The following is a 26869-nucleotide window of genomic DNA, read 5'->3' on the forward strand; positions in this document are numbered from 1 at the left end:
GTACATTTATTTTAAAGGCTTACTTTGGTTTTTCATTCTGGGAACCCATATATTTGTTTGTTTGTTTGTTTGACTGTTTCAATATAATGTTGTAATTGTTAGCTCTTGCTGCAGTAACAAATAGTCCTAAATCTCAGTGACTTTTAACAACAAACATTCATTACTCTTGTGTCTGTAGATCAACTGCATCTTTACTTCACACTGTGGATCACAATCGTGGTTCTGCTTCAAATGTCATCTTATTGCAAAACCCAGGCTGAAAGAGCAACTCCCATATGGTACATTATTCTCTCATGGTAGAAGACAGGAAATGGGGGTACTAGCTGATGTTGTATTGTCTTTAAAGTCCCAGCTTATAACTGTCAAATAGTCTCCTCTGCTCACAGTTCATTGGTCAAAAACTAAGGCACATGGTAAAGACCAAAATCAGTGAGGAGGAAAGTGCACTCACGCACAGCGTAGCCATGTTTATAGGGTCAGCGAATAATAATGAAGTAATAAACCAATTGTAGCATTCACCAACATCTTGGAATTCCCATGTTTCAAATATACGCTTTTTTACATTTTACTTTCTCTGAAATTGAGGTGTATTTCATAATGGTGTCTACAAAATCTGATTTTTTAACTTTCTTAGTTCATAAAATGATAGTGGTTCTTAGAATCCATGATATCTTAGAGCTCATAAAAAAAATTGTTTATTGTGGGGATTGACAAAATAGCCAAATGGCAGGAAATACTCTATAAAACACCAAGGTAATGGTCTTTAAGTTTACTAAGGAAAATGTTGTCATTTTTGTCTTGAATTTCTTTTTCTTTTCAATAGCCACATACTTATCTCATTCACACCAGCTTATTTGAATGAAAAACCATGCATTAGTAGTAAATCTTTTATCTGTCCATTCATATATATTCATTTTAAAACTTCAATTCAAATACAAAGTATGATTCATTCAAAACCCTTTTGTGAGGTCTCCACTAAGGTTCTGAGGGTAGTGGAAGAGATCCTTCTTTCCTGGTTCTTGCCTTCTACTCCTGTACCATTTCTTCCCTTTTCCCCGCATGGGATCACCATGCTGCCTCCAGCTCCTGTCTTTGCAAATCCCAGATTTCCCCTTGCAGTACCTAATACCATCTTTTCCTTTTGTCAGCCTGGTGCATAAGCTCTCTGTGTTCCAAGCCTTCACTCAAGCCTTTCTTCAGCTGTGAAGCTGACCCCCACCCTCTTGTTGTCCCTCAAACACAGAACTCACCAGTTCTTTCTCTACGCCCCACTGTACATTGTATTTTCCTGGCTGTTCTGCCTATTCCCTTGTAAGTTTAATATATGATCATTTGTCTTTATCCCTTACAAAGGACTGTGTTATGCCCTGTAGTATTCACAGTTGCCAGCCAAAACTTTAAAATATAGTAAATACTCATTCCATGTTTGTCAAATGAACAAAGAATGAGTGAATGTTGGAACATATGTGAGAAGCTGTTTAGAGCCTCCTTATATGGTGATACATAGCACACCATATATACCTATTATTCATGTGTTATGAGGCTAGCAATAGGTAAAATGAATGGAGAAACCATTAAAAACTTTAAAAAAGTAAAACAGGGCAAAATATCTCTCTGTTACACTTTCCTTAGGGCAACTTTCTAGTTAAAAAAAAAAAAAACAAATGTGCATAATCAGCTTAAGATGAAATTAGAAATCCAACATTGACTATCAATTTTTAGCAAATGTAAGTGCGCATTAATTTGCATCAGAATTCCTGCTTTCCCCCTCACAGGTGTTGTCGAGTCTTTTTTCTTCAGTAACCTTTGATTTGTGACTCATCAGATCAAGAACTCCCCAATAAGAATAATACTGTTTTATAAGAAATAACTAAGACCAAAGTTGCTTAGAATGTCACTCCATTTGGAAAATATGTGAGAGCTAGCTTTTAAAATACACCATGATATTCTCCTAGTGATTATTAACGAAGGATTTCTCTCTGTTCTCTAATTGCTACAAAATATTTTCTTAAAATTATGCCTCCTGGTGAGCAGTCTTACACTGTAGGGGATATATTAAGAATAAGGCAGGGGCAAAAACCTAAATGGAAAGGTGCTTTTATTAGAGGTGAGGGTTTTTTGTTTTTGTTTTTGTTGTTGTTGAAATTCTATGAAGACTTTCTTGTCTGAATGTTCTTTGAAGTCTAACACTTTCTACTTACAAAAACTGGCCACTATAATTAGCTGTGTTTCCATTTTAGTGTGACCTCCTTCACCTTATCTTAAATCATATAGAGATATAAGGCCATTTGTGAGATAAAAGGTTTACTCAAACCAATTCTCTGACTTGGATATCATCAGTTGGACAATCATAAACCCACAGAGAGACACCCTTGGTGCATTTTAAAGGCTACAGAAGAATTTATTCCTTTTCCATGGGAAGAGACGGGATTTTCCCTCACTTGCACCCTAAAAGGATATTACAGAATGTACTGGAATTAAAGAGGAAGAGAAAAAAATAGCATGGTATTAAGAGATACTAATGTCAATTTTAGAACATATACACACACAGTATACACAGCCAAGGGAGGGATATAATGGACATTTAGTAGCATACGTTTCCTGGTTACAATTTCAGTTCTGCCACTTGCAGACCATGTGGCTTTGGCAACTGACCTAATCTCCCTCAGTCTCAGCATCTGTAAAATTATGTAATACCCCCCTTTTCGTGGGAGTGTTAAGTATGAGGAAAAAAAATGTATGAAACACACACTGTTTGACACATCATAAACTGTTAACAACTCTGGTTTGTAAATATTGTTACAGCAGTTAATATCATTATAGCAGTTTCTTGACATTTTCAGCACAGCTAAGGATTGTAGCAGCCTTTTTTTTTTTTTTTTTTTAACTTTTGTGTGGTCCCATGCTTTGGCTGGGGTTTTTTGCTCTGCTGTGCTTTTCAATTTCTCTGTGTCAAGCATTGCATGGAGAGATATCAACATTTTTTTAAATTTAGTTCACTTACATTTCCATTTTCTCAGGATGATCATCAGCTTCGTATAATGTATTTTTCTCACACTAAAGAAAAATACACTAAAGAGTATTTTAAATGAACTTAATTGGATTTACTACACTTGACCCTTCAAGCAATAATATTTGACACTGAACAACTGACCTACCTTTTATCTACTAAATTCACACCACAGATAAATGCAGTGAGGTAAATTGTAGAATTTTATTTTCACAAATGGACTTTGTGAAGTGATTTAACAAAGGTACATGTAATTAGAGATCAGGTTCTCCAAAACATTGCCCAGAAATAACAACAAAGAATTTAGAGCAGAGCATGATTCTTTTGCCATTGTTCTGTTTCTGTGGGACTAAGGGTAAATCTCATCCAGGTACTTAAACTCTTCATTATTTCATTGAAGGACAATAAGAGATGACATTAGCGGTGATAGGAGGACATGCTAATAGGAAACATTTCTATAAAGGGAAATGATGTGACTTTGCAGTGCTCATTCATCAGAGGACTAAATCTGGGGCTAACCTGATGGCCTGAAGAGGGAATATCTTACCTTCTGCAAACCAGGGACATTTCACAAGGTGTGCCAACTTTTCCTCAGTTCATCTAGCAAGGACCTGCTTCAGATTTGGCTCTAAGTAGTATCTGAGTTGCCCTAATGTCAGCCTTAATGTTGTTCGTGTTTATTTGCCAATGAAAATTTCATGAACTAGAAAGCGTTTATTTCCTAAGGGAATTCCTTGTGATAAAAAAATGCAGTCTCCTAACTCTATGTGCCAGAGTCTTCTGAATAGTAGCATCAATGCTTTGTAATCTTCAGAACTATTTGGGATTGCAGAAGAGGGGTAAGGAGAGAAAGATGTTAGTGTTCATCATTTGGCTGCATACCTGAAATATCAGTAGAATTATTGACTATTTGTGACCATTTTTGGAAGGTATAGTATTTCTACTGGGTGTGCGTCTTAGAGTTTTCAAAGAAGAAATACCCAATTCTCACAAAGTCCATGCTGAATTTGAACTCGTTACCAGTTCCCAAGATTTTTTTTTAAATAACTTCTAGAATTTTTTATGGTTCAGAAAGCTCTCATAATATTAGGTCCTGTTTTCCTCCATAAATATTGTTCCTCAAGGTGGTGTGAGCCTCTACATGTTGCACGCATACCCATCAAGTCACAGGGCTAGTCTTACGTTATAGAGCCCCCCTTCCACTGGCATTTATTATTAAAAAAAAAAAATGAAAGAAATAATCCCCTTCACGAGTGTGTGCTGAACACATATAAACTGTAAGCACCCTGTGTGCCCTATAAGTTATAGTAATTTGGGTTCAGAGGACTCCCTGCTCTGATGGGCTGAGAGAAAGATACAAACAGAGTATATAAAAGAAGCAGTGGCATGAAGACACGTGCACACAGCAGTGGTGGGAGGCTCCAGGCTAGGAGAGGGAGAAAGGGAGATACGGGTTAATCAGGAGTTGCTCTCTGGGGAAGATTGCCCAGGCCTGACTGACGCTTGACATTGATTAATCAATATTCCATCCCAGTGTTTAACAAGTGTTCCATCCAAAAAGTCTTCTGTAATATTTAACTTCACTTCCTTCAGCTTCAATTTATGCACATTTCTTTTATTCTCTCCTCAAGTGAGCTAGACAGCAGCCAATAAGAGAGCACTTTATATTCATATCGAAAGAGGTTTTTGTTTGTTTGTTTGGTCATTCTTCAGTCTTCTGTAGACTAAGGGAAAACAAACATTTTTTTTCTAAATAATTAAAGCATTCCTCAAAAGGCCTATTTAATTTGACTGCTTAATAATTAATAAGCCTTGACATGGTGCTTTAAGTGTTTACTCTTTGGAAAGAAACTTAATCTTAACAATCATGTGGGAAGAATTATTTGGTTTTATTTCAAAGCTAAATTTTGGATCCAAAGCCCAAAAGAATCCCGTTAAAATAAGAAGTTTGTAAAATAAAATGAACATTAGGATTACTGGGATTATTGAAGCTAACAATAGCATTTATCCATATCAATCATATTCGTAAATCCTATTTCTCATTATTGCATTTGAGGTTTTTTTTTTTTTTTGAAAAACAAAGTTAATATCTGACTTTCTATTTAATAGTATTAGAGTAGAATTCAAGGAGATTTGGGATAAATATTTTCAACTTCACTGTGTTCCACAATGGCCTCTATTTCTTTTCTCTGCACTAAAGCTACTTTTTTGTGCCCCAATATGCCATGCAGAAATTGATCCACAATACATGTGGAGTCTCCAAGGGTATATTTAAATTTAGTAATTTTATTGCTAACTGTGAAGTTAATCTGCACTGTATGTGTTCTTTTCCCCAGGAAATTGAAGTAGCAGTTCAAGGTAAACAGCCGGATGTGGAAAGGATTTTGTCTAAAGGGCAGCATTTGTACAAGGAAAAACCAGCCACTCAGCCAGTGAAGGTAATGAAGCAACCTCTAGCAATATCCATTACCTCATAATGGGTTATGCTTCCCCTGTTCTACATTTGCCATTGACGTGGTCTATTTATAATCAATGAAATAACTTGTAAAGAAATATTGTCCATACCGCAATAGCAGAGGCTGAGCTGTCTTTTTGATCAACATATCCTATTTATATATTGTGATCTTAAGGCTATTAACAAGTCATTGCATTAAAGGACTCATTTCTGTCCTGGTGTGCTGCCATCAATACAGAAAGTAGTCCTACCTTCAAGGTAGATTAAATTCTTTGAGGCTTTATTGCTTTGCTTGCCAGCCTTGATGCTTTTCATATTGTTTGGCTTAATTCATAAATCATACTGTCTGTCTCCAACAGCTGTAAAGAATCACAATATGGTCTGTGACCTTTCTTTTCTTTGTGACACTCTTCTTATGAAAGAGGAAAATCGGCATTCAGGCTTTAGTACTTTATTGGGTCAAGAATTTTTACTGATATGTCATATAATTCCTACTCTCTTTGGTAAAAAGCTGGTCTGGGAGAAAGCTTTCTCCTTCTTTCCTTTCCTTGCATACATTTTGAAGTCTGGGATACATTTATTCACAGACTATGACATGAGGAGAGAAATGGAGAGCCAGCTCAGTTTTCGAAAAATAGCTAATCAATGGCTCCCATTTGCAAATGAGAGTCCGGTGATAAATAGATGTTAGGTATAGGTTACCTTATTTTCTCTACCTGATCAAAATCATAATGGGTTCCATTATGATGGAGATTCCTGAGAGCCGGGAATGGTGGCTGTTTATTGATCAGTCCTGGTTTCTCTAGGTAACGTTACAGGCTGAGATTTAGTGAGCCTCGCCCTCATGTTTAAAACTGCTCTAAAACAATGCAGGTCAATAACCTCATTATATAGAACTAGTTTGTCCTTGCAAACAACATTATCATGACTTAGACTCTGTCTCTAAGGTCACTGCTGAAGCTTGGCCCAAGCTTCATTTCTAGAAAATTGTTTGTTTTTCTTAGAGTTTATAAGGGGCCTTTCCTTAGGTAAAGTTTTAGTCTAAACATATGCTGTCCAAACACCAGATGCTAAAAGGCACAGATTTATGTGTAGAAACTGATAGACACTTATTCAAGAATAATTTGCCATCCCTAATATCCATCATCATCATCACCATCATAATAATAATTTGCAAACCGTTTCAAGCCTGGTATGATAATTTTCATGGAGCAACACTGTGTTCAGTGTTTAGATTGGGGAGCTGGTGAAAGTCCTGAAAGCAGCAAACTTCAGGGTTTCTGCTGATGCTCCAAAGAAAGTCGGTCCCAAAGCGGACACTTCCCTTGGTTAACAGAGTGATGCTGGTAGTAAGCAATAAAACAAACAAATGGACTATTCCGGAGGTCTACTGTGTCTACTCTTGTTTGCTTCTCAAAGCGTTGGTACAGAGTTTGGCACAATTGTTACAGATTAGAGATACGCACTGAAATTGTCTTTCACTTCTCTGCCTTTGTTCAAAAATAACGGAGGGAAAATTCTTAATTGAAAGTCAAGGAGATTTTTGTCTTCATTGTATGTAAACAATCCAAGAAGTTGATGCTAACTTATCATACCTCCCACTCAAGCCTTCAACTTCTGGGCCACTTGGAGATCAGAACCATCTGAGTGAGCATTATCTACTTTCTGCCTTCCTATTAGTGATATGAAAGGGGAATTAGCTTTCTGAAATAAAAGGAAGAGCAAGGAGGTGCAAACTTCCCTTCTCATCTGAGTGAGCACTCTCTTTCCTTCTGGTCTCTCTCTCTCTACTTCCACATTTCCTTTTAAGTCAGCTCATTTGGGAGAAGTAGAACTTAAATGAAAACTCATTCCTGTTCTACCGTTTATCCCTTGGATTTGGAGGAGAATCAACATATCAAGTTGATAGAGGCAGAAGGCAAGATTGTCTTGGGAGAGTGGGGGTGTAGAGAAATAGTTGATTCACATGCAACACTTCAGATGGACTTTGTCCTTGGAAACACCTGAAGATGTGATGGGATTTGTGGGAGCCTGAAACACTAGAGGCTCAGTAAACACCTCATAGTTCAGAATACAGAACCCAGCACAGAAAGGCGACAAGCCTGTCGGGACTGTATAAATCTCTGCATGTATCAAAACCCTCTTTTCCCAGGTCAAGGGATGATTTTTCAGAAGGGTGATCTATTGCTCTGAAAATACATAAATAAAGCCCCTTTGAATTTTCATTTCATATATCCAAATTTAAAAATTATACTACTCCTACTACATTTTCTCCTTAACTTCCAGATTTCTCACCCCTTCATAGATGGGGAAGGAGGGTCTGAGTAGCCTGCAGCATATTTTCAGGAAAAAGTTTGGAAATGATAAGTTATGAAGAAGAAAGTGATATTCTTAAAGAAAATGAAAACTCTTCATGATATATACATATATATGTACATATACATATATACACACACACATACAAATAAGATCTAGTGTTTATTTTTTTAAAGATTTAATTTATTTATTTGACAGACAGAGATCACAAGTAGGCAGAGAGGCAGGCAGAGAGAGACAGGGGAAAGCAGGCTCCCCGTTGAGCAGAGAGCCCGATGTGGGGCTTGATCCCGGAACCCTGAGATCACGACCTGAGCTGAAGGCAGAGGCTTGACCCACTGAGCCACCAGGTGCCCCAAGATCTAGTGTTTAAATGGATAATTCATATGTCCTGCACTTACAGACATTCTAATTGAGGATGTAGCAGAGCATGAGTCTGTTTCTTAAGAAACTGACAGTTGGCGTGTCCACATGTTGCCTCAGACAGCCTGTCTGTCCGGCTCTGATGTTGCCCTCCCAGACTGAGTTCTCTTTTGAGAACTCCCAGGCTGCATCCCTTTTGGGTTTTTTTTTTTTTCCCCTTTTCCTTAGCTTCATCAACTTCTCTTGGATTTCTTTGATGTTCACAGATAGTAAATTTTTAGTTTCCTTTTTTGTCATCCCCGACTAACCCACTTCTTCCTTATTTTCTTTGAGAATTCCCCGTTTAAGCTCAAATATATTGTTAGAGACGATTCTACTAATGACACAAATATAGCACTCGATCTCTGATGCAAAATTTTAGAATAATGTGACTGAAGAAATATGCATTCTTTTTTTAAAAAAAAATATTTTATTTATTTATTTGACAGAGAGAGATCACAAGTAGGCAGAGAGGCAGGCAGAGAGAGATGGGGGAAGCTGGCATCTTGCTGAGCAGAGAGCCTGATGCGGAACTCGATCCCAGGACCCTGAGATCATGACCTGAACTGAAGGCAGAGGCTTAACCCACTGAGCCACTCAGGTGCCCCCAGAAATACGCATTCTTTTTTTTTTTAATTTATTTTTTTACTTATTTTCAGCATAACAGTATTCATTATCTTTGCACCACACCCAGTGCTCCATGCAATCCATGCCCTCTATAATACCCACCACCTGGTACCCCAACCTCTCACCCCTCTCCCGCCACTTCAAAGCCCTCAAATTGTTTTTCAGAGTCCATAGTCTCTCATGGTTCACCTCCCCTTCCAATTTCCCCCAATTCCCTTCTCCTCTCTAACTCCCCATGTCCTCCATGCTATTTGTTATGCTCCACAAATAAGTGAAACCATATGATAATTGACTCTCTCTGCTTGACTTATTTCCCTCAGCATCATCTCTTCCAGTCCCGTCCATGTTGCTACAAAAGTTGGGTATTCGTCCTTTCTGATGGAGGCATAATACTCCATAGTGTATATGGACCACATCTTCCTTATCCATTCGTCCGTTGAAGGGCATCTTGGTTCTTATTTTGCTTTCTATCTCCTTTTACTCTCTCCCCGCTACACATGCACACACATACATATATACACATGCAGTTTTATTTCATTTGATTTGTATAAGGTTCCTTCATCTTTAGAAACTGAAGATGGGTTAGATAAAGTAGATAAATTGTTAACAATTTTGCTTAAGTTATCCCTTTGGTAATAATATTTTATGATAATGCTGCTGATGGAATCTTTTCTAATACATTCCACTTTCTACAGAGTAATTTTGCAGTTTAAAAGCAGCAATAACATCAGCCATCAGTAACAACAATATTGACAACCACCAAAAGTATCAAAAAAAAAAAAAAAGGCAGTTGTTATTTTGTTCTTAAGGTCTTTTTTTTAAACTCTCTTTTGAACTAAAGCAGTTAGAAGACAGTTTCTTCTATTGATACTTATTCCTTAACTCAACTTTTGACATTACTCTTTCTATTAAAATGTTTTCCACGTGTGTATTTTATACTTATATCACCTTCTGTGTATCAGAAGTGAGAGCACTAAAGATTTTTAAAATGTCTTGGTGACTTGCTGAAGTGATGAGATGAAACCAGCTGGCTTGCTTTGCTACCATTTTAGATTATAAAAACAAAATCTGGCTACCAAGAATCTAATGATATATGTTACTAACATTCTTGAATTCTTTTTAAATGTAACAAAAAAACGTAAGGTGTTTGGGGCCTTCTGGATTTGGTCATAGTGTTCCACCCCAACGTTTAACACAAAATAATTGCTGTAGACAAATGGTCAAGAGGGTAATTATAATCTTCCAGGCATCATCTCCTCAAATAGTAGCTGCAGAATGACAGCGTCATTAGTCATTTTCAATTAAAGTCAATCACAACCAGGGAAGTTTCATTTTCCCAGATGTTTTTTTGTTAATTAACTAGATTAAGCTTGTTTTTTCCCCAACAAGTTTGTTCTACTGCTAATATCAACATCAAACATTTTTAAGAACTTCCTTAGGGTTTATTTGTTTGCCTGATTATTTTTAATACATTACTCACAACACAATTAGAAGAAAAACCTGAAGATTTTTAGATGGTATAGCAGGTTGAGTGGTATCTAATTGGTCAAAATCTTGCCTAATGAAATATTATACTTTACAACAATATTTGGCTTTTATACATATTCTGTCAGGCACATGATCTAGTTTATCTGGTGTAACTTTTCTATAACATCAAAAATCAATAGGGCGATAACAGTCATATGTTGATCCCCCTAAAATGAATAGAGCCATTTTGACTCATGCATTTGGTGAATACAATTTCCATGTCAGTGCTTATAGAAAGAGTGAGGAGAAAAATTACCAAAAGAAAGTAACAATATTAGAAAGATTATATAATTTATTGATAGAAGAGTAGCAGCATTTCATTTTTTAAATATGTAAGTTAGGTTTACAACTGAGGAAAAGTCTTTGACTGTGAGAGGCTGAATAAATAATAATTATATATGCTTGAAAATAAGGAGAGTCCCACTTTCCCCTAGGGAAAACAAGATTTATAATAGATTTTTGAGCAATTTATGAACACTTAAAAAGGAGGATGAGATTGCAAATGTCGAATTTACCTAATATCTTAATTGAGCAGCATTCCCATAATTTAAATCTCATTTTACAGAATAACTCACTTATTAGAAATACTGCTTTCTCTGTATTATATTTTATAAAACAGTTTCACTCACACTCTTCATATGTATATTCCAGAATTCTAGAGCTCACCATCTTCCTTCTAAGCTATCTATGAAATGGATGGCACTGTTTGAATCCCTGTACGATACCATTTAGGTGTCCATCCAAAGAGTACTATGAACATACCTATAGTCAAATAGTTAGGATTTTTAGCTTACCACAGCAAGGGAGAAATCTCTCCAGGGAGACTCCGGGACATCTCAGTAAGAGGGGGTTAGAAAGAGCTGCTTCTGGGATTTGGTTGGCTAGAGGATTCTAAAGAGGGATTAGGGAAATGGAAGCCATTTGGATTAGATGCTGTCAACAGAGTCAATGTGGTGATTGGGTACCTTTAATAATAATTTCTATCTAGAAGGTGAGGGAATTGAAGCAGGGCAGACCTGTCACTGTTGAAGAAGTAGCAGTGCTTTATATTAGTCCTTCTTATGGTGGCAGAGTGGCCTCATCTCTGCACTGTTGAAACATGGCCCTGGGGTGGCGTCGTCTGTGTGTAGTTTATTTTCTGTGACTGTTCTTTATGTTCAATCAGGGCCATCACACCTAGCAAACTGCCATTTACCAAAAGGGCCATTTTTTACTTCCTCAGTGTTATCGCTGGAATTTTTATCCCCATGCTCACTGTGCATTCAAAAGATATTAGGAGACAGAATCTTTTCATTTTTCTTAGACATGTATTTTTTTTTAATCTCTCCATCAGAGTCCTTATTATTTTGCTTTCTTAAACTGTCTTTAAAAGATTTGTTTACAATGGTCTTCACCACTGGTAAGTGTGAGGTTATACCCCAGGAATAATTGCTAATGGTTTACCAACTTCCTTCACCTTTTAAAAAATTATTATTAACCAATTCTATTAGGTGACTTCTATAAGCATCCCAGATTTCCATCTCTTGAGGTTACTGCAAGCTACTATGCAGCTTCTTTTGTTCGCAATAATAACGAATGAGACAGAAAAGACATCAAGGGGGCTCTGACAATATGAATGGACTCTTTTCTGAGGAAATACTTGGAAGGAAAGTCTCAATTAAGGCTTACTCAGTAGCTCCTGCTGGAACTGGGCAAGATCATTTAGAGATTTGAATTTCACTCCTGGCCCTCAGTTCTGTTAATTGCATTTATAAAGACAGACATAGAGACATAGATATCTCAGTTACAACATTCACATGCATGTCTGTGTATATAGCGCTGTGGGTGGATTCAGTTATTTATTTTGCCGATGTTAATTTCTTGCCAGATATTGACTTAGGAGAAACATGTAAAAAAGCCCAAACTCACTGTATTCCATTTTAAATGAAAAAAGGAAAGCTGTACTCAGAAATCATTTTTCTTATGATTAATTTCTGCTCTTGGTGAAGAATAAATTTCACACTGTTTGAGATAATTGTCTTAACATTAAATGATTATATCCAAGAAGCTTATATACCATGGAACATAATGCTCAGCTCCAAAGCTCCCCTCTAATGAAGCTCAGTTTACCATTTTTTAAAAATTGCTCTCCAAGTTTCTCCTTCTGGGTAAAATAAGAATTCCCTGTGATTGTCGATTTTTGAGGGGCTCTTGTGGGGAAAGTCCGGGGTCTACAATTTACTTAGCATATTCAAAATTTTCAAATTCTGGAAATCTAATCCAAGAATAGGACTTGTTCATTATTATCCCACTCATTTCATATTTAAAGATTTTGAAAGTTAGTCATGTTTTTCATTCCCTTATATCCAGTTAAAGGGTGTTAACACGATAAAGAAATCATTACCTTCTATAGATTTGTATTGAGCCCTGCTTCAAGTTCATTATGTGAGGAACGCGGCATGAGTTGCTGCAGCCAAACATGTTTTCCTACCTAAAAGGAGTTGATGGCCTAATAGCAAAGACAGCAGTGTAGAAAATTTGGGCACTTGCCAGAGTTCCAAAAAGCCAAACCAAACCAAACCAACAAATAAAGCTTCCATAATATATACATCATCGAGTTCAACTTTGAAGTATGTGTGAAACTTGGAGAAGTTGTGAGAATGTTTTTGTTACCAGCTGAATCAAAATTTATTGCTAATCATTACGAAAGTTGGGGGAATATACAATTCTGAGCTTACTGCATTTTTAACACTAAACAGTGTCCTCAGATGTTTGTGGTACATCAGGGCACTCCTTCATTTTTCTAAATTTCTGCATTTGAAATTATAGTAGCACATTTACCCATCTGAAAAGAAAAGTGGGCAAGATAACATTTGAATAAGTGAATGGACTGTTCCAAATGTATATATTAATAAAAGGGAACTGAATATATAAACATGTTGTTTTTAGGATAACCAAAACCTTGTCCTTCATGCATTGAAATATTTTTATTTTAATGTTTTAATGAAAATTTTTATTGACCATCTTGCGCTTTGGTTCATTAAGTAGTGCATAATAACTAACCAACAATTTTATAGTACTTTGCAGTTCACACAGTTCTTTTCTCATAAAATATCTCATTTAGTTTCTCCAACAAAACTATGAGTTAGGTGGTGGTGTTATATCCACGTTTCAAGGATGATAAATCTGATTGACCTGTCTGATTTGTCACTGATGACATAAGTTGTAGCCATGAGTTAAGACAGAAATCTGGGACTTCTAATTCTAAAACACAATGGAATTGAAGCTTTTCTTTATTTTTAGAGGTGTCATTATAAATATCATATACCGTTCTGTTTTATTATACATTGATACACATGGAATATGAAGTTTAATACAGATCACTGTTTATTCAGTTGAGAGCCAGATGAAGTAGTTGATTTTGCTTTTAGAAGCCAGATTGTAAGATAAATACATATCTTTAAATATTAGAAGCAAACTCAATGCAGTGAGATGTTTACACTGTGAGAAGAAAGTTGAACCTAAGGCAACTGTAGGAACAGAAAGCTCCCATCTCTCCTTCGCCCCTCTGGAGCCATATGCTCATTGAGTAAAAGAGTAGGCAGATCCCAGCAATATTGAAATCAATCTTTAATCTCTCAATCAAGATTGAAATCAATATTTCATCTTTCTCTCAGCACATGTAGGTGACTTCCTATAATTCAAATGATGTATGATGAGACCTCAACATATGTTGCCCTGTTACCCTTCCACAAATGACCAAGACCTCTACATTTTCTCAATATCTGCTTTTAGGTTTATTATCTCCTCCCTGTTATCTGTTGCTACTTTTTGGTATCAGCATAGTTATTCTTAATATTCTATCCTTATGAAGTCACTGCAACTTTGCAAGGGAATCAGGAGACAAAATCTGTATTAATTCATTAGCTTTTTATAATATTTAATTCTCAGCATTTAACTCTGAGGTCAGAATGGAAAAATATCTTCCACATGACATGACTTTCAGTGGTAGTATTCTTCATCGATCAGAGGTGTTGTTTGTTTCCTTTTGAAGTCAGGGCTTATGTTTCAGTAATAAAGAGCTATATTCACTGATATGATAATAAATGTTTCACAACATGCACTGTGGACTAAAAAAAATTAAAAGCTCTGGTTTGCTGTCATGTCAGACCCAATAGACATGAGGAACCTCAAGAGCATAGATGATATAAATTAGGAAGTGATGAATTTTTAGTATTTGTTTTAGGACTTATTCCCTTGGCAGCTTTTCTTAATTAGAATTTCTTAAGAGAATTAAATGCTACAGAAAATGACTGAAAGGCCTATTTTCTTATTTCTTTTAAGGATGGTGCATATCTAGTCCATTGTTGATGCTTAGATAACTCATTAGGTATATTGATCACCTTAGGCTTTGGTTCTGGACAATCAGCCTCAGCTAGAAAATTGTTGGAAGTGCAAGCTCTTTGTTCCCACCCAAGATCTACTGAATCTAGAAATCTGGGCCTCAGACCTAGGTCTCAGTGGTTTCACATGGCCTTCAGGTGACTCTGTTGATCCCGAAGTATGAGAACTGCTGCTCCAGGGCATTAGGATTAATTCTCTCCTCCCTGCAGCCCCAATCCATTGAAAAGGTTTTCCCTAGGACCTTAGACTCCTTTGCTTCCAGTCAGCAGAAAAGGTAGAGAAGCCTCACACATTCTTTAAAAGCCTGATCCTAGACCCCATGTATATTATTTCTGTTCACATTCTACAGGCGATAAGTAACCATATGGCTAAACCACTGGTGTACTAGAGTCAACTCATATCTGCTCCTGAGGGTCTTCTGTCAAATTTTCAGGCAGTTTGTGAGCCACTTGACGTCTTGGTAAAGTAAAACTGTATATGGTGGGAGCATTGACACCACAGAAATTGGCAAACATGAAAATTAGGATTTTTTTATTTTGTTATTTTATTATTTAGTTATTTATTTATTTTGTCAGAGTCAGTTGTTAAACACATACCAGCATGTTGCTGGTCACATATAGGCTTGATGACTTCATGGGGAGCCCTGCAGCTGAAATGACACTTCAGAAATGTCCTGCTCTGAGCAAAATGGGCTGAGACTTTATTTTTTATTTTTTTTAAGATTTTATTTATTTATTTGACAGAGAGAGATCACAAGTAGGCAGAGAGGCAGGCAGAGAGAGAGAGAGAGAGAGGAGGAAGCAGGCTCCCTGCTGAGCAGAGAGCCCGATGCGGAACTCGATCCCAGGACCCTGAGATAATGACCTGAGCTGAAGGCAGCGGCTTAACCCACTGAGCCACCCAGGCGTCCTGGGCTGAGCCTTTATACCCTCACCTTAATTGGTCACGGAATGAGGGCTCCCTGAAGAGGGCACACTCTTGCCCAAGGCAGCTCTCTACAGCTGAGAGAGTCCCTGAAGGACCACTGCCATCTTTTCCATCATTTAGGACAATCATCCTTCCTTGAAGTGAACTCTGAGTGTCATATCCCTATGTGTACCCCAGCCTCTCCCTTTAAGAGGTTCTAATATAATTGACCTGGGGTGATTCAGGGCATTACAGTATTTTCTGATGTTCTCTGGATAATTCTTGTATGCAGTCACACTAGATACTCTTCAAAAGGGTGAAGGCAATTGCTGAGATGACAATGTTTTTTGTTTGCGTTTGTTTTCCATTCATTAAGGTTTACACTCTACTTCCTTTAAATGAAATTGTGCCTGGAGCAAGAGTCTGAATGCAGCAAACAATCAATAAATGTTTGTAGGGTGGTTGGCTTAAAATAACTGTAACACCTTTGAAAGGAAATCTACCTAGAACAATTAATTTAGAAGAAAAGTACAATAGAAATACAATAATGTATCCACAAAATGAGTTAATAACAACATGAATTAAGTTATCTTTAAGATGTTAATCAAATAAATAACATGTATCCTTTTCTATTAAAGAGAAAGTTGGAAGATCTGAGCTCTGATTGGAAGGCAGTGACCCACTTACTTCAAGAGCTGAGAGCAAAGCAGCCTGGCCCAGCTCCTGGACTGACCACTGTCGGAGCCCGTAAGTATACCGAATCATGTGCTCTCTGGCTGCAGCCATTTATTCAAAAACATGACAGTGAGGTGATCTCTGGACATAAGGGAAAATCTGCAATTATAAAAATAGGAATAAAGCTTTAGTGTTATTTACTGTGCAAAATGCCTTACAGTTATGTTCCTTGGAAATGGGCTCTGATTCAGAATGCAGGATGACAAAAGTATATTGGGATATGTTCTCTAGACCTACATCTATGACAAAGAAGGGTACAAGGGAGTGGACAGTAGAAGAGGCTGAAGGGTCATTTGATTGTAATAGTGGTCTCAGCCACTTCCTCGGGAGCCTGAGATCTGGGCTGGCTCCAAAGGCTCTCTGGAAGGAAGGGCAATAAGAGGGATAGCCTTTGTATTCCTCCACCAGCCAGTCTTTGCCCATTTCAGGGCCACCTAGTGGAGTGAAAGGGAAACCTTGAAAGAGTTTTTCTGGGGCCAAAGGTAATCCCTAATAAGGAATACCAGTAACAGCCAATACTCCCAGCAGCAGGGATGGGTGTTGTTCATGAAGAGGGGATCAGGGTGAGGTACCTGAGTACCAACTAATGCTAGATTTGTGTGGATTCCATCTCTGTGTCTGTCTCAATGAATGCTCCATCATTTGGACAATATTCTTCCAATAGGCCGATACAAATTACTGAAACCACAGGAATGCACGTGGTCCTCCTGGTACACAAATCCCCCCCTCCCCTTTGGAGAACAACTTTAAGAGCTCTTTCATGTTTGGTTCTAGAAAAAGAAAACGACACCATGACTACCACAAGCAGAACTGGGTTGGAATGTTTCTTCATTTAGCCCAAGCTTTGACTTTTGTTTTTCTTGATATTTTCAGTTTATTTTTCTTCACTTTTTATTCATTTGTTAATGGAAGGTATGCATAAAATCCTGTGGCAGTGTTCATGCTGTCTTTGGATCTCAGGGGAAAGAAGCCAGAAAACTTGGCTGTGCCAATTCTGTAATTAGAACTAAAAACATCGTGGGGGGTTGTTGTTTGGTTTTTTTGCCTTGTCTGTTTTTCAAAGATCAAATGATTTAAGTATTAAAGCGTGGTGACTTGTTCTTCAGGCAAAGTTGATTTTTATTTTGTATCAAGTAGAAATAAAGCACGCTGGCAGTATCATAACCATGGGAGCACACTCATAGTTCAATAGAAGGCATATATAGCATTTGGGTTAAAAGAGGTCATAGAATCTAGGGACAGTGTTTCTCATATGCCCCCTTGGGTTTCTGAGCACTCATCAGAGTTCCATTTCATGATATTGGAAACTTGAAAAAGATGTGCAAGCATTCTTGTTTTGCTTTTGTTTTGTTTTGTTTTGTTTTGTTTTGTCAATCTGGGACACTAAAATTGCTATGTCAAGGTTTATATTCAAGTAATTATATCAGGTTTATTTATTTTTATGACCTATAATTTTTAGTTCCCTCAGTACATATGCATAGCTTGTTCCTATATAATCATTTATTGGCATTTGTTCTCTAGCTTTCTCTGTTATGTTCAGCCTCACTTTGTAACTCTTTAAAAAGATTGGGCTCCAATAATTTGTTTATAGTTTTGTTGAATTCTGAATGTTTCTGCTCCTACTTAAACCACTTTTCACATGGTAGGAAGCTTGTAAAGTGAGGGCACCAAAATCTATTAAATCTGTAAAGTAACTAAATGTAACAATAATTTTGTAATGGAAAGTACATTCCAAATTCCAGTTTGAATTTACTAACAACATAGGTAATTTATTCACTTGATAAGTATTTATTGAGTAATTTTTATGTATTGGGCATCATACTAGGTGCTGAAAATAATAAATCAAATAATGTAGTCTCTCTGTTCATGAAACATGTGCTCTGACTGGGAGAGAAAAATAATGAGCTAACAAAGACAAAAATAGATAAACTATCTCAATACTGCCAGGTATTCCAGAGTGTAGTCTATAGATTGACATCAGATGGGCACTTGCTAGAAATGCAGAATCTCGGGCCCTACCCCAGACCCAATGAATCAGAATCTGCATTGTAATAGGCTTCCCAGGTGATTCAGTGTGCACACTGAAGTTTGAGAAATGCAGTTAAGGAGAACAGAAGACCAGGGTAGGAGAGAAAGGGAATGCAAATGAAGACATGATCACAGTTTGGTCAGAAAGCTTCACTACTAAGAACATTTGTGGACATCAGAAAGCTGATGAAAGTGAGGAGGTGAGCCATGCATTTATCTGGAGGAAACTATTCTAGTAGGCACAGAGAGAACAGCCCAAGCAAAGGCCTTGAAGTGGAGCAAGATGGGAGAATATCAAAAAAGACCAGTGATACCAGAGCAGAGGCGAGGGGACACGTGGCTAAAGCAGTGGTTAACAGCACCTTGCTCCACTCCTGCTCTACTTCCTTCTCCCCCACCTAAGCGCCCCACCTCCCCCTCCTCCCTCCACACTGCCACCAGTAGGCAGAGTCTGGGAATGCCCTCAAGCTCCAAGCCACAGGGGGAGCTGGTGGGGTTGGGATCAGAGCTGGAGAAGAACTGAGGGACAGAAATTTTCTCAAAAGCCGGGGCTTTTCTTCCCCTGTAGCAAACTGACACAAAGCTGGGATTAAAACAAAAATGTGAAATGCACAGTTGAATGAAAAGCATCAGTAAGGAGGCTGGTAGATCCAGAGTTGCTTTTATTCAAATAGAGCATTCTTTCTTTAGTGTGGTGGTTTAAACATCAGAATTAAGAATTATTTATATTATCTATGTTCCTGACTTACAGAAAGTTAATCAGGAATAAATGCAATATAGAAAAGGAGAATCTATTTTGTAGACTGCTTGGTATATATGATTATTTTCTCATGGACTATGTTGTAACACAATATACTTTTAGAACTCATCATAGCAAGTTTTCTCCAGTGCACTTCTACAATGCAAAAAGCAATACAATATCGCTTTTCCATATATGCCTTCATCCTCAAAATAATTGCAAAATACATAAACACACAGTTTTTATAAGGTGAGTATCCCAAAGCTTGGAGAGGAAAATAGCTAGATTAAGATCACACAGCTGGGAAGAAACAGAGCCAGGATTCCAATCCAAGTGTGTCAGACTCCAAAGCCTATGTTTTATTTTGTTTTGTTTTGCTGTGCCTTGCACTATCTCTCTGTCCAAGAAGCTAATGGAAATTCTAGATATGGAAGCAGCTAGCCAGTAGTTAATGTTATTTAACTCAATCTTGGATGTATGAGGAAAAGAAGTGAGATATGTTGCTGTGATTTTTCTACTTAAGGAGTAGAAAAAATCAATTTATTCTGTTTGAATTTCTTAGAACTATAGAACTCTGAATCTGGAATAGTCATTGAAATTTTAATCTGGCTGGATATTTTTATTTGTGGAAACTGAGGCCCTGAGGGCTTTTTGAAAAATAATAAACTAAGCTCCTGTATGGTTGCCTACTTAAATTATATAATATGATAAGGTGGTCCTGCCTGAGCCATATAAATTGTTTCAATTTATAAGATAAATAAGCATGCTGGAGAAAAAAAAAAAAACTTTTTTAGAGTCACTGTTGCTTGGATACCTGAGTGTATCAGTTACCTATCTCTACATAAAAACACCACAAATGTAATGGCCTAATACAAGAGGTATTTACCTGCTCATGATTCTGTGGGCCTCCAGTTTGGGTTGTGATGAGCCGGATGGTGATACTTAAGGTCTTGCTAGGGGGTCGGTCATGTGCCTGCAGTTCTCTAGCCCCTCAACAGGAGCTAGAGGTTGGAAATAGACTCACTCAAATATCTGATATCCAGGGGCACCTGGACGGGGGGGGGGGGGGGGGGCTCAGTCGGTTAAGCATCTGTCTTCAGCTCAAGTCACAGTCCCAAGGTCCTGGGATTGAGCTCCCTGCTCAGTAGGGAGCCTACTTCTCCCTTTCCTTCTGCCCCTTCCCCTACTTGTGCTCTCTCTCTCAATGTCTGTCTCTCTCTTTCTCTTAAATAATAAATAAAATCTTTTAAAAAATTATCTGCTAGCCAGCTGTTCGCTGGAGAACCTTGGTTCTTCATGAGGCCTCTCCTCCTCCAGTAGGTTGGACTGGGCTTTCATTATATGGCATCCTCAGGACAGTATTAAAAGGGTAACAGTGGGAGCACCAAGATTTCTTGATACCTAGACTCTGAAATTCATACATCACTTCTGCTGCATTCTGTTGGCAGAGCAAGTTGTAAAGCCAGGCCAGACTTGGGGAGTGGAGAGATACACCATCTCTTGAAAGAAGAGCTGCAATGTTATTGCAAAGGGGCTGTATACATGGATGGGAGACATTACTTGGGTCCTCTTTTCACTCATTATTACATTGGGGAAAAGGGGGGAAAGCCAAGATAATTGCATTGGTCTGTATCATATTCATAGCCCTATATCAATGGTTCTTGAGCTTTACCTTCATGAAAACCACCCATTTCTCATTACAGCACACATTGTTAGGCTTCGATTCCAGAGTTACTGAGTCAGGAGATCTGGGGTGAGGCCTGAGAGGTTGCATCTCTCAAAAGTCCCCAGATGGTGCCACTGTTACTGGTTCTGGGACTGTGCTTTCAGAACTACTACCATGGGCCTGAGTGGTGTCAGTTCATCTGTGCACCTGTGTGCGGTGTGGAGTGGCATTTGACTGAGATCCAGTGCTGAGGATGCCAGAGGGAACTCCATGCTATTTCAGCACCACCACTTCTCTTCCTACCCCTCAAAACTCTGTAGCTTGAAAGTTCAGGAAGATGGACAGAGCACTAAGTCCAGGCAGTATTGGCCTAGCCAAGCAGCTCAGACATCAGGGAGGAGAATAGCCATGCTTATTCAAAGCTCCCTGAGAAACTCTAGGGAACATTTAGGTAGATAGGACTTTGTATGGGACTGAAGGACTGCATGGCAGATGGAGGCAAAAAGCCAGCAAATCTGGTTATAAATGTCAATGCGAATCCTTTCTTATCTGCAAGCTGCTGGGGCTGAGAATGTTCGCATTCCACAATACCCAATTTAGCAGTTTTGAAATAAATTGCATATAGAACATACTAATGTGAAGACTCCAAGTCAGGATATTGGAGTTCTTCAAGTGTCCCAGGATAATAAATGTGAAATGAATGACCATTATATATATAGACACATAGGAATGCCCGTTAATAGAGGTTTCTAGTTGATTAAACACTGGTAAAACCCTCCCTTCCTGTAATTAATTTTGGAGAGAGCAAGTCTCAAGTATAATCACAAAAGTACTGCATTAGAGGTCAAGAAGCCTAAATTCTAATCTCACTTGTGCTACCAACTTTTTGTAAAGAGCCAGCTTTGGGGGTCATGTAATCAACTTTGTCATTATATATTCAAAGCAGCTATACCGCAGACAATACATAAATAAACAGACATGAGCATAGTCCATTAACACTTTATTTCCAGAAACCCAATGGAGGCACGTTGCTTGCTCTAATCCCCTCAGCACTAGTCCTCCCTATAAACCCCAAGGCTTCTAATTTCAAGTACCTGTGACTCTGCCCAGGCACTCTGTTCCACAGGAGAAGCTCACCCACTTGCAAAGCAGGTTAGAAGTACTGGGGAGAAGACATCCCTGGAACAGCATTCAACCACCCATTTACAGGAAGGGATGCATAAAAATCTCATCTTCACTTCTTGGGTAGGACCACTCCAGAGCATGTTCTAAACCACAGGTCTCCAGTGGGTTGAGCCACCATTGCCCACAGTGATAACCTGTTCATTAGCTTGCCTTGTGTAGACTTTCTTCCCATTCTTCTTCATTTCTTTACTCTTCCAACACAGCTTTCTGGTATCTTATACCAGTGAAACTACTTGTACTCAAATCCCTACTCCAGGGGAAACTAAATTAACACAACAGGTCTTAGAATTTGTGCCATTGTTCTACCTTTTGAATGGATTGTGTTGTGATTTCCATTTTGCAGTTGAGAAAATCAAGGGTGAGAAAGATTAAATAATTTGTCCAAAGCTATAAAGCTAGTAAGCATTGGAGTGGATATTCAGAGTTAGGTCTCTGTGATTTCAAAGTTGATGCTATTAATCAGAACACCATATCTCAAGCAGTGATTCATTTATCTTCATTCAAATTTTTAAAGGCTATATTTAAATATCAAATACTCACATAGAAGGTTATTTATACACTTACTATTTGAACTTCACTTGCCTCTCTAGAGTTGAATTAAAGCATTCCAAAGATACTTCAGTAATACTTTAAATATCTAGGCAGTTCGATAAAAGCATGAGGTTAATTGGAACCTAAATGTAATCTCAGCATACCATTTATTTAATTTACATTGTGATAAAATAGTTTATTATGAAAATGCCCTTTATTTATCTGCAATGATCATGTCTTAAGGAAGGAAGCTGTCAGGTCTCACCTTCATACTCCCCATTTGAGTTCCCATCATTCTCCAAAACACAAGGAGGAGGGGCTCCTTGCTAACTTAGTCCCTACAGCATGCGACTCTTGATCTCAGGGTCAAGTATTCAGTGCCCCCCCCCCCTGCCCCGTAGAGTTTACTTAAAACAAACAAAAAACACACAAGGAAGAGGGCCACCCATATCCTTTCCTGGTTCCTGTTTCCCCACTGTTGACTCTGCTTGCACTGTACCTTTAGGCCACATCAGTTCGAGTGGATCCAAGGCTTTCTCTGCCTCATGAACTGATGATCACTCTACTGAAAACACCTAGGTACATATATACATACAGTCATCAGCTTTATAATTAAAACCTCTAAATTTTAAAAATGTTCTCAAGTCTAATATACTAAGAGTAAGATTTTGTACCAAGATTTTGTACCTAATCAATTATGGTAATGGTAAAAGAAATTTATTTTAGACCCTCCTCAAGATAGTTCAAAACTCTGAGCAATTACAGAGGCCCTCCAACTCTTGGCAGCAGTAAATTAATTAATCAATTAAATCATATTTGTTTGCATCAGTGAGATGAGGGTGAACAAGGGTACTCGAAATACACTGAGATGTGTCACACTGTATAAGGGGAGGTGACAGCAGGAAACTCTGCTGGGGAGGCCTTAGTATTGCTTACACTGATCTGAAAAAAGTCCTTCTAATGCAAGCAAGTGGGAGTCCCTGGTCCCAGGCCAGATTCTTTGACAAAGTTCCCCGGTTAACAGGGTAGATACAACAGTGCTATTAATATGCAAGATGGCAATAGAGTGTAAAAGCTAGAGTATTTAGATGTTAATTATCCATTTTGTGATGATGAAGTTCCCTTTCTCCTTGTCTCTTAACCTTTGGCAGTTTTATTGCTTGGTTACCATCTCTGGTTGGAGCCAAGCTTTGAGGTTTGAACTGGCAAAGGAAGAGAAGTTCTAATCCATTACTTGTAATGCTTGTTGGAAGCATTCCTGGAAGTTTCACTGTTTGCGTGTGTGTGTGTGTGTGTGTGTGTGTGTGTGTGTGTGTGTGTTTGTGTGTGTCTTGGAGGAGAATAACATCAATAGTTAAGTAAAATATTCTGCTTATAAGGGATTTTTCATTTATACATATATCCTGCATTTTAACAGAAATAAAGTGTTCATTTCAGTAAAATTACCTTAGTCTTCTTATATTATTTAATTCCTTCCAGAAAAGGACCTTCGGAAATCACTACAGAATACATGGTATTGTTGAATTTCTTCTCAGGCTATTATCAAGTGGAAATTATAATTATTTAAACATAGTCATGAGAATAGACATCCCACAGCCCACAAAGGAAAGACTTCACGTATTTCTAAAATTTTTCTGAATCAATTTAAAATTGAATATAATTTTATCCTCAAAGAAAGGATTCCCAAAGGAAATTACAGCAGTTTGCACTTAAATTTTAGATTCTAAGATTGTGATCTGAAAGGTCTTTGAGAGGTCATTCTATCTTTCCCACTATCTTCCGGAAAGGCTCTCTCCTTCTTAGAAACAATCTTAAGGTTAACTGCCTACTCTCTTCTTAAAAAATCAAGAGTAGATGGAGTTCCACCAATGCTGTTGATGAAGTCCCAGAACCTAAGTCAGGTTCGGTGGGGTGAGGAGGTTCAGAGCCGACGACTAAAGAAAGAATTCTTAAGACGTCATTGGTGCAAAATGGTGGTTTATTAAAGCACGGGGACAGGACCCGTGGGCAGGAAGAGCTGCTGCCCCGGGTTGTGAGGGTAGGCATGTTATATACCCCACGGTTGGGGGGAGGTGGTGAAGGAATGGGAGATTTCGACAGAGTTCTCACATGCTAGGGAGGGCCTACAAGGTGCCGGGGGTGGGGGGAGTCTTTGCCCTTATGGCTTGATCAATGTCGTCTTTAGGTCAGGCACTAACATCAAGATAATGGGGGATTCTTGGTGGGGCATTATGATCTGGCTATCATTTACATTCCTTTCTACTCCAGTCTCCTCCAGTTTATGGTGGGAGGGGGACATTAGGGCTTCAGGAACCAAGAGTTATTTGCCTCTGGAAATTTGTGCTATTGATAAGGTAACCTCCCTGTTTAGGTCTCTAGGACATCTTGTAGGACAAGGGAGATTCCTGTTCTGCAGGATTGCGATCCCTGCACGTTAACTATTTATCGTTTTATGGCAGTCAGGGGTGCCTGAGGAATGCTACACATATGGAGGGGAGTGGGTGAAGGGGGGGGTGCAAGGCGCCAGCCTTTGCTTTGTCCTCAGCCAGCCTCCTGCTCCCTCATCACTGTTACACTCAAGAGAGTCTTTCAACTGCCTAACCCAAGTTCCAGTTACTGTCTAAATCATTTTTTTGAGTAGAAGAAAACACTTCTGCTCACTTTATTAGACATTCTTCAAAGTCTGTTACTTAATCTCCCTCACACTTTGCTTTTTTCACATAAATCAGGTGAGTACCCATAGCCTATCAACAAAAAAACTGTTTCTCAAATGTTTAAACATCTCTGTGGCCCCTCTCCTACTCCTCCCAAGTATGTTTCCATGTCATTTTTCTGTTGTAGGCTTCATGATTGGACCCCGTCCCATAATGACTGGTCTACTCATAACTCAGATCACAAGGTCTCCGTACCCTTTTCCAACTTTTATATGATGATATCATGCTGCCTGCTGTAATGTACTACTAACTCATAATAAATCTGGCCACTAGTTGAGGACCTGATATTTTTCCATCATTTTTCCTTAATCAGTCATGTCCTTCTATACTGGAACATCCAAAAAGTTTTCCCTTATAATATAAAGTATCTTTAAACTGACTCATATGATTTCATCTGCCACATTTATACATGATCATGTTTTCCCCATCCTAGAACTATTCTACCTCAACCACACATTCTCCTCCCAGTACTAGCCAATCTCTCTCCTCTCATCCACAGCCACCATTCTAGAAAGAGTCCTCTTCATTCCTGACTCTAGTTCATCCCTCACAGCAGCCTCGCTGAATCCTTCCATCAGACCACTGAAAATGTCCGTAAGGCCAGAAATGACCTCTATGTTAAAATACTGTTTCAATCTTCATCTTGTTTAAACTCCAAGTAGCATTTAATGTCCTTGGCCACTCCTGGTTTGAAACATTTCTTTCTTCCTTTTGCATATATAGTATCACTCTGGGTTTCCTCTTATCTCCCTGGCTACTCTTTTGCAGCTTCTTGGCTGGCTTAACCTTCTCCAAGTAGCTTCTCAATGTTGCAAGTAATGGAGATTTGTTTTTTTTTTACATATTTTAATCTCTTGGATAATCTCATCCACTTGCATGATTTCAATTACCAACTATACATCGAAAACTATCACATCCTTACTCTAAATCTACACCTCTTTTTTGAGTTCTGGGTTTGCACACTAACTTAGAAATATAGTAGCAGAAAAATAAACAAGTATCTGTATACTCATGGAGCTAATGTTTCTGTGGGGATAGACAATAAAGAAAATAGATACAGTGTGTTCGCATGTTCTTTTTTTTTAAGATTTTGTTTACTTATTTGAGAGAGAGTGAGAGAAAGAACACAAGCAGGGGGAGGAGGAGGGGGCAGAGCAGAGGGAGAGGGAGAAGCTGACTCTCTGCTGAGCAGGGTGCCCAACTAGAGGCTCCATCCTGGGACTCCGGGATCATGACCTGAGACGAAGGCAGACACTTAATTGACCAAGCCACCCAGGTGCTCCACATGTTCACATGTTCTGAAGTGATAATTGCAATGGAAAAGAAAGCAGGGAAGAGTGTAAGGATTGTGGGTATGGAGTACAAGGGTGAAGCTAATAAAGACACTTTTGCTGAAAAGGTAGAATTTAGGTGAAGCCTTGAATGTGGTCAAAATGTGAGCCATGTGGATTTCTGGGGGAAGAACATTCTAGGCTACAGAATTCCAGGGATGGCATTCTAACAAATGCCATGACAGGGGAACATGACATATATCGGAAGAACAAGTGTGGCTGGAGCACATTGAATGAAGAAGATAGCAGTTATGAGCGAAAGTCAGATCAGGAGAGTTTTAAATGCCCTTGGGATGACTTTGACTTTTACTTTG

General features: G+C 38.4%; 1 protein-coding gene across 1 annotated transcript in view; it reads left to right on the plus strand.

The window, feature by feature from the left end:
* Window positions 1–26869, plus strand: part of DMD (dystrophin) — a 1970015-nt gene that overhangs the window by 1266417 nt on the left and 676729 nt on the right. The window contains exons 48-49 of the mRNA XM_059385278.1: window positions 5347–5448; window positions 16265–16373. Coding sequence (XP_059241261.1) covers window positions 5347–5448; window positions 16265–16373 — 211 coding nt within the window. The remainder of the gene's footprint in view (window positions 1–5346; window positions 5449–16264; window positions 16374–26869) is intronic.

Source organism: Mustela nigripes, chromosome X, assembly GCF_022355385.1.
Source record: "Mustela nigripes isolate SB6536 chromosome X, MUSNIG.SB6536, whole genome shotgun sequence".
NCBI lineage: Eukaryota > Metazoa > Chordata > Mammalia > Carnivora > Mustelidae > Mustela > Mustela nigripes.